The sequence below is a fragment of the Fibroporia radiculosa genome (assembly GCF_000313525.1).
Source record: "Fibroporia radiculosa TFFH 294 genomic supercontigs, scaffold7829, whole genome shotgun sequence".
Lineage (NCBI taxonomy): Eukaryota > Fungi > Basidiomycota > Agaricomycetes > Polyporales > Fibroporiaceae > Fibroporia > Fibroporia radiculosa.
The window spans coordinates 2,068-9,666 of NW_012132926.1; the positions used below are offsets into that span (position 1 = coordinate 2,068).

A 7,599-nucleotide genomic window follows, 5' to 3' on the forward strand; every position below is an offset into this window, starting at 1 on the left:
CGAGGAGCGGTTGGCTATGGAGAAACGACGCCAAGTGGCGGAAGAGTCTAAAGCGAATCGACAGAAGCTGGCTGAAGAAGCTGCGGCGATTGACGATGGTGATCATGCCGTTTTGGACGACCTCTTGGAGAAGCTGCGCAATGGCGAAAGTGCGGGTCGGAAAGCTCGGCGAAATCGCAGCACCGTCTCTCGACCGCCGCCACCGTTGGCGTTGAGCGCGGACGCACTTCTTGGGACCGCGCCATCGGGCAACGACACGGTCGACATCGCCAAAGACATGCTCGCCCGTTTGAAGTCCGATGGTTTCGAAACTGTGCCGCCTGTCTCGCAGAGCACGTCCTCATCGCAGACTGCTCGTCGTTCGAGACGGAGACAAGAGTCTCATTCATTTGATAGCATAGGGTAGGAGACGTCATGACTGTTGGGATATATGTAAAGTCCCGCACACGTTTAGTGCGGCCATTGTATTAGACCAGTAGCATTTTTCATGTGGATCTATGTTCTTATAATCACTACAACGTCATCCTATTTGCTTCTACTGTTATGCGAACTTGAGGTAGCTCACGTCTTACACGCATGTAGGAGGGGGGCGTACTTGGACGGTCACGCTGACCTCCTGTCGGCAGCAGAGGTGGCAAGCGAGAGGTGGCCTGGCTTCCAAACAGTTGACAAAGCTCGCGAGCTGCTGGCTGTTGTATTACGAACAGTGTAGCATCCGCGGCACTATTACTTGGAGTTGTTAGAGTTTCATCAGGATTATGCCGGATCCGCGCTGGCGTCTACAATTAGCGCGCCAATGAACGCCCTCGACTCCAACCTGAAGTAGATCACAGCCGCTGCCCTCCGTCCAAGTCGCTAGCTCAATCTCGAATTTCCTCATTCCACTCGGTATTTTCGTCTGGAAAGGCACGACCTTCTGGAGAGCTCAATCGACCTGGCGAAGTCTCGAGTATCTGTTTTGCGAACGAGAATAGGTTAAGGTTCACCCCCAACTTCAACCTTGTCAACTGCACCGAACATGCACGCCAAAACGCACACTGTCATGACATATGATCGAGTCTCAGTGAACTGCATGTCTCCAAATCCATGTTGTTCTCCTCCCTCACCCTCTGCAGCATATAGTTGGCTCGACTCTCTGCCGCCATCGCTGACCTCCTCCCACATTCGCCCAGCATGAGGTTCCGGAGACGCGCCTCTAAGAAAGTATCTGCGCTCCCGGAAAAAGGAGATGCTGTTTCAACGGCTATTCGTGACCACGAAGCCCTTTCAGCGTGGTTTATAGGCCCGAAGGCAGAGAATAGCCAGCTTCTCAAGAGCCATCTCAACCTCATCGTCGACCATATCACCCGCGCTCGTGTTGAATATTTTCAGAATGATCCTGTGCGTATTATCTCCTGTTTTGCTAAAAATGGTTGTGCATCGAGTGGCAAGTTGCCCGACGCGGCGGGTGTCGATTACGAGCATTGTACCCCGAGATACTGGTCTTCGTTTGTTCCTTCGCCTTTCGACGCTTGGAAGTATGGGGCTCTGGTGGTCGATGGCGTGCGGGTGCATTGGATCCCAATTGCCCCCATTTTCCTCTAGAATGCTTTCTGCGACAGGTGCACAAAAACCAGTTTCTGATTCGATCGACTTGTGACACTAGGCATTCGTTACCGTCGCAATTCAGGACAGTACCGCATACAAGCGCGAGGTGGCCGAGCTTCACAAACATCTGACCGGCATGACCGACCTACTCTCGCGCTACTCCATACCATCCTTCTCTCCCCGATACATGGGACATATGTGCTTCGACAACTCTCTTCCTGCGACGCTTGGCTATCTTACCGCGATGCTCCACAATCCCAATAATGTTGCGGTCGAAGCAAGTCCTCTTACGAGCTATATTGAATATTGTGTTGGACAACAGCTATGCAAACTGCTTGGATATCGTACGATGGAGATCACTGATGCGGGTACATGTCCACCTGAATTCAAGGGTTGGGGGCATATAACATGCGATGGTTCAGTCGCCAATTTGGAAGCGATGTGGCAAGTCCGTCTTTTTTGCGGCTTCGCGCTCCCGCTCACCGTATTTCTAGGGTTGGTAAGTGGCATCTCCATATTTGTGGCCAGTGATCAGGACAAAGTTTCAGCTCGAAATCTCAAATTCTATCCGCTGTCCCTCAAATGGGCTATAGAAGAGGGGGGGCTAGGGTTTCTCGCATCGTCCTTCACCATCTCTCTCACTCGCGGTCGAAGCGAATCCAGTCTCTTCATGCAGGCATCCACGACTGATCTCCTCAATCTCAAACCCGAGGTGATCCTGGATATACCAAATCGGCTATCTCAAGAATACGGAATATCACAGCAATTTTTGAACGAAGAGATAGGGCGCTACTTGATACAATCTGTAGGCAGGGAGCCTCTGGAGAGGCGCTACGGATTAACGAGCACGCCGAAGTATATTGTCAGTAAGATGTGCCATTATTCCTGGCCGAAGGGGGCAGGTGGGTTGTCTTTCAGTGACTATATGCATGCTAACTATTGATACCATTGAAGCGGTTCTTGGTGTCGGAAGGGATAACATGGAGCAGATCGATGTCGACATCAATGCGCGTATGGACGTCGCACAGCTGGAGATGAAACTGCTTTCACTCACGCGTGCCGGACATCCAATCTATGCTGTGATTGCTATCATTGGAGCGACTGAACACGGCGCAGTTGATCCGCTTGACAAGATCCTTCAGCTACGGCGCAAGTTCCAGGAGGAGCATGGCGTCTCATTTCTGATTCATTGCGATGCTGCATGGGGAGGTTATTTCGCTTCTCTGCTGCACGAGCCGCCGCCCGGTCACAGGTCTGCACGCCCAGCCGGGGACATTGACGCCTTTGTTCCCGAGCAGGCGCTCTCTCCGTACACCGAAACGCAGCTGCGGGCTCTGCGGCATGCCGACTCCATCACGCTCGACCCGCACAAGAGCGGATACGTGCCGTACCCTGCAGGCGGGCTCTGCTACCGCGACGAACGCGCCAAGTGCCTCATCACCTGGAGCGGGCCGTACATCGACGGTGGAGCAGGCGCGAGCGACGTCGAGTCGATGGGCGTATTCGGACTTGAGGGAAGCAAGCCTGGTGCGGCTCCTGTTGCGGTGTATCTCTCACATGCCGTGATTGGCCTGCATCGCTGCGGGTACGGCGCGTTACTGGGCGAGGTAATGTTCACCGCCGCGAAGATGAATGCCCAGTGGGCAACCATATCGCTCGCATCAGACACCTTGCTTGTCGCACCACTCGTAGGTCTGCCTGCCGAGCGTGAGGGGCGCCCGAGAGACGAGGTGGAGGCGCAGCGCCGGTTCGTGCGGGAACGCATTGTGGGGCGCGGGAACCACGAGCTTGTGCGTGACGCGGAAGCGATGGCGCTCCTGAGGCAGATGGGTGGGGACCTCGCAATCAATGCATTCGTGTGCAACTTCCGCGTCGCGCCTGGCGGGCCAGCGAACACGGACGTGGCGGAGGCCAGCTATCTGAATGCGCGCATCGTGGCGAGGTTGTCCCTCACGCGAGTCGATGACGCAGCGCAGATGAAGCCTCTGCTGCTCATGGGCACGGAGCTAAGTGCCGATCGGTACGGCGAAAGTCTGAAGCTACTGAAGCGTCGCTTGGGCCTCGACGAGGGCGACGAGGGGGATCTAGCGGGAATGTGTAACGTTTCGATGAATCCGTTTCCTACTAGGGAGAACTTTATTGGGGAGCTTTCCACAGCGTTCCTGAGAGTTGCTGAAGAAGAAATCAAGGTGAGAGGTTTCAACGGTGGTTTGTTTCGACGATTGATTGAGATTGCGTAGAACTGCTGGAAACGTGTCCAACCCGTGCCGGCTATCCACAGCTTCATCATGCAAGGAACAGACGACCTGTATCTGACATATCTTCCCATGTTTAATCTGGGAAGCTACCGGCAGCAGTTGATCGTTTCCGCGAAACTGCCTGATAGCATCATGAAAGCGTACGCCGAAGTCCGAGCACAGAGGCCCAGCGCAGTCTTCACGCTTCACACCCGCGCAAAGGTGTTGCTGTCTGAAGTGCTCCAAAAAGGTAGCTGCGTGGTAGATATCCACGAGGATCTCCCCGTACTCCATGGGTAAGCAAACGTATCTGGGATCATGCACTGTCGTCCTGACGTCTGTACTCGCGCAGATTCAATCCCGATCCCAAGGGATTTTCGTCATGTGGCGTTGCGCTCAGCGAGATCAAGATTGTGAAGCATCTCTCGCTTTCTCCCACGAGTCTGGCCCGAGAGTATCCTCTGTTCATGCCGTTCTTCCTTTATGGAACCCCTGGCCAGAAACATATCGACCACATTCTGCTGAAGGCCCCCAACGCGCAGCTGAGTTCTAGTAGAGTTCATTTTAGTTTTGATGAACACGCGGGGCCGGCGGAGCCGGCTAAGGGAATTGATTTTCGCTGTGGGGTGATTATGATTCTGGACGAGGTGCGCGAACATACTATGCAGCCGTATGGCCGCGGGCACCGCCCGAATTTCTTTGCTCCCAGAAAAACTTTCCGCGTCTCGCTATATTCAGATCCCTTTTCCGGACAATACGGCTGCACACCCACAGATATCCGCACGGTATGGGAACGACTCGACTTGGGAAAGCCGCTGGCGAAGGGCGCGCTCACTCTCGGGAAGAGCATCTATTCGGACATGACGCACCTCAACCGCAAGACCGTGCCGGAGCTATGTCTGCTGCCTACGGAACAACTCACGCGGGATGAGCTTCTGTTATCCGTTACGGAGGATTACGAACAGATCTCGGAGGACATCAAGCGCGTGGCGGCGCACCACACCGCGGTCGCCGCCGACGACATTAGCGCGCACATCTTGGCGGCCGTGTCCGTCCGTGCGCGCAAATACGATCTGCGGCCTGTGCATGAATCGTATGCGCGTGCTCACGCGGCTGTGCATATCAGCCGATTTGCGTTGAGAGAACTGGACGATGAGCGGAGCCAGTGTGTGGCCGTACGACGGGGTTGGAAGGACTCGTGCGATGAGGTACTGTTGGGTTGATGAGCAAACCGCTTGACCAATATAGCGGATGTAGAGGTGATGATTTTGAACGTTAGTGGCTGAAACCTTGGCAGAAGAGTAGTTTCATGGCGTCCCGCTTGTCTTTGTCTTGAAATGGATTGTCTCGCTAAACAGGAAATTTCTTGAAAGTAGAGCATGCAGATTAATCCAGATATCTTTTCCACCTTGCTCTCACACGCAATGCTGTTGGTGTCGCTGCGCGCAGGCCGGCCTGTGTACCCTTGCGTGCCTCTAGGTATATATATACGTGCTTGACATTCTTGATAGCGCTAGCCAGTTGCAGTCGTACATCAACCTCTTACCCAGTTTCTGAGGCTTGAGCTCTTCGAATATCTTCCCCAGTAACTAGGCGATTCGCATAGAGCTGCATAATAGTTTGGCCACTGCTAACTCAAGAGTACCCAAGAGTACGATAGCATCGTTCCAGGGCAAGACGTGACAAAGTACATGACAGCAAGCAGACATCTAGCTGCAGATAAACAGAGCTGCGCACAGGATAAGTCGATTGTAACACCACTGCAGTTTTAGTATTTTCAAGTTCCTACGAAGAGATGGAGATCAAAGATGAGCATAATCATAAAGTGCGTCACTGCAAATCAGGCCCCTGCCCATCAAGAGGTATAAACAGAATCAAGTACGCAGCCTACAGTGGTCGCCTCATACGGTTTAATGAGTGTCACTCAAAGGCTCCCCCACGGTGGCACGAATTAATTATTGACAAAAATGAACGCCTGCGTGAGTGCTATATACACCAATGCGTGGTGACGGGAGGCAGTAAAATTCTACTAGTGTTACGAGGAAATCTGACCATGAGGCAAGATGTGTACGAAGATCCGAACCAGGGATTATACGATACAACAGCAGCTATACATCTAGTGGCAGATCAACACGGCATGGCCGTACATGAAACAAGCACAAGGTGGCGTCGAAAACTGAGTCAGTGAGAAGAGGAACATGTGGGGGGATCAGGTATTGTGACCGAGGCTGTGCGAAGGGGTGAGATACATGTCATTTCAAAAAATTGCTCGGTGGGATCAGCCAACTACCGAGTCTTCGGAACGGACTCTTGAGCCCTTGCCTTGGCAGTCATCGAGCGAGTTTGAATTCTGATACGACGCTCCAGATGGTCTTCCCCTAGGGGTTGGGAAACCAATGGTGTCGATATTGGTGTGGAAGCTCTCGCCGGTCTACCCTTCGTTATTTCTGGTTGCCCTTCCGGAACCTCAGGTGACGCTGCAGCTTTGGTAGACACTTCAAAGTGTTGTTGCGAAATGGGGCCAATCAGGATCTCCTGATGCTTTTCGTTAGACTTCGAGCATCCGAGCACACCAAAGCCTCTGATAAATCGCCGTGGCACTTCCCCTGCTGCTGTACGACGAGGTAGTTTCGATATATCCTTTTCGATGTCTATGTAACGCTTCAAAAGAGCATCCTTGAGCGCATGGACCATTTTGCCAAACCTACGCAGGTCCGGGCATAAGGTTTCGATGGCATCTTGGAAGTCGGTGTTACCAGCACTCAGTGCGGATTGTCGAGCACTCAATCCATAGAAAACGCCTGCAGCCCACGTTCGCTGTCTCCGATAGTCGTGGGATGGAGGGCTCTTCTCGTTGACCATGACTACTTGCTTGTTGAATAAAACGTGAACAGATATCCACCACAGCGATTCGAAGTCGTGCATGGGATTGTAACGAAATATAACGTCTGACCGAGAAAGCTTTTGCTGTGAGGTCTGTGATTCATCATCTTCTGCTTCCATGCTTGTAGCCAACTCATCTGAGTCAATATAACTAGTGAAAGCGAAGAAGTATTGTTGTCGGTCCACTTCAACGGATATGAAGTCAGCAGTACCCTGATGCGTTAAAACATAGTCTTAGAGCTATCCTAAATCGTTCACTGCAAGGCGACTCACAGTTCGAATCTCATGAGCATCAGCCTGATCATCTAACCGCTTCGCATACTCGAAGTCGGCCAGTTTCACCTTACCGTTTAGGATGAGTATGTTACCGGTGCTGAGATCGCGGTGCACCCAGCCAGCCTCATGAAGAAATTGTAATACTGCCAGATAACCGATGCCTGTCAGTAAAATATATTACAACCCAACCCAACTGACTCGCCATACCTAGTGCCGTCTGGGAGAGATAGCTGAATATTGGAATCAACGATGTCTCCTGATGGAGAACATCGCAGACCTCCTCAAAGACAATACGATAATGAGCCTTTGGATGATACTGATAGTATCGATGATGCTTGTCTTGAGGTGGCGGCTGATCACCGTAATGATGACCCGCATCACCCTTCGGTGCAGTATTTGACCTACTTGACCTATACTTCGCATCCGAGCTGTGCTTCTTCCCCCGACCTGAATGGGTACCTCCACGACGTTTGCTCCGGCCTGTACCGGCAGTACCTTCCCGCGTTCGATTGTCTGAGGGCGTTCGCAGCAGGAATTCGCCAGAATCAAGTGAGATATCTTTCCCATTCGTCATCACCTCCCGTGTATGGTCACGCATACCGCCTTTCACTTGAAC

At 52.6% G+C, this 7,599-nt stretch overlaps 3 protein-coding genes across 3 annotated transcripts; 2 read left to right on the plus strand and 1 right to left on the minus strand.

The window, feature by feature from the left end:
- Positions 1 to 16: 16 nt before the first annotated feature.
- Positions 17 to 406, plus strand: FIBRA_09056 (uncharacterized protein; the record flags this gene model as incomplete). The annotated part of the gene is made up of 1 exon (XM_012321389.1): positions 17 to 406. One exon carries the CDS (start codon positions 17 to 19, stop codon positions 404 to 406), a length of 390 nt encoding a protein of 129 aa, XP_012176779.1.
- Positions 407 to 1,173: 767 nt separating this feature from the next.
- FIBRA_09057 (uncharacterized protein) lies at positions 1,174 to 5,047 on the plus strand (the record flags this gene model as incomplete). The annotated part of the gene is made up of 5 exons (XM_012321390.1): positions 1,174 to 1,548; positions 1,646 to 2,489; positions 2,542 to 3,776; positions 3,828 to 4,120; positions 4,177 to 5,047. The coding sequence occupies 5 exons, from the start codon at positions 1,174 to 1,176 to the stop codon at positions 5,045 to 5,047; spliced, it is 3,618 nt and encodes a 1,205-aa protein (XP_012176780.1).
- A 1,063-nt stretch (positions 5,048 to 6,110) lies between these two features.
- FIBRA_09058 (uncharacterized protein) lies at positions 6,111 to 7,581 on the minus strand (the record flags this gene model as incomplete). Its single annotated transcript, XM_012321391.1, has 3 exons — positions 6,111 to 6,920; positions 6,981 to 7,126; positions 7,191 to 7,581. The coding sequence occupies 3 exons, from the start codon at positions 7,579 to 7,581 to the stop codon at positions 6,111 to 6,113; spliced, it is 1,347 nt and encodes a 448-aa protein (XP_012176781.1).
- Between the last annotated feature and the right edge of the window lie 18 nt (positions 7,582 to 7,599).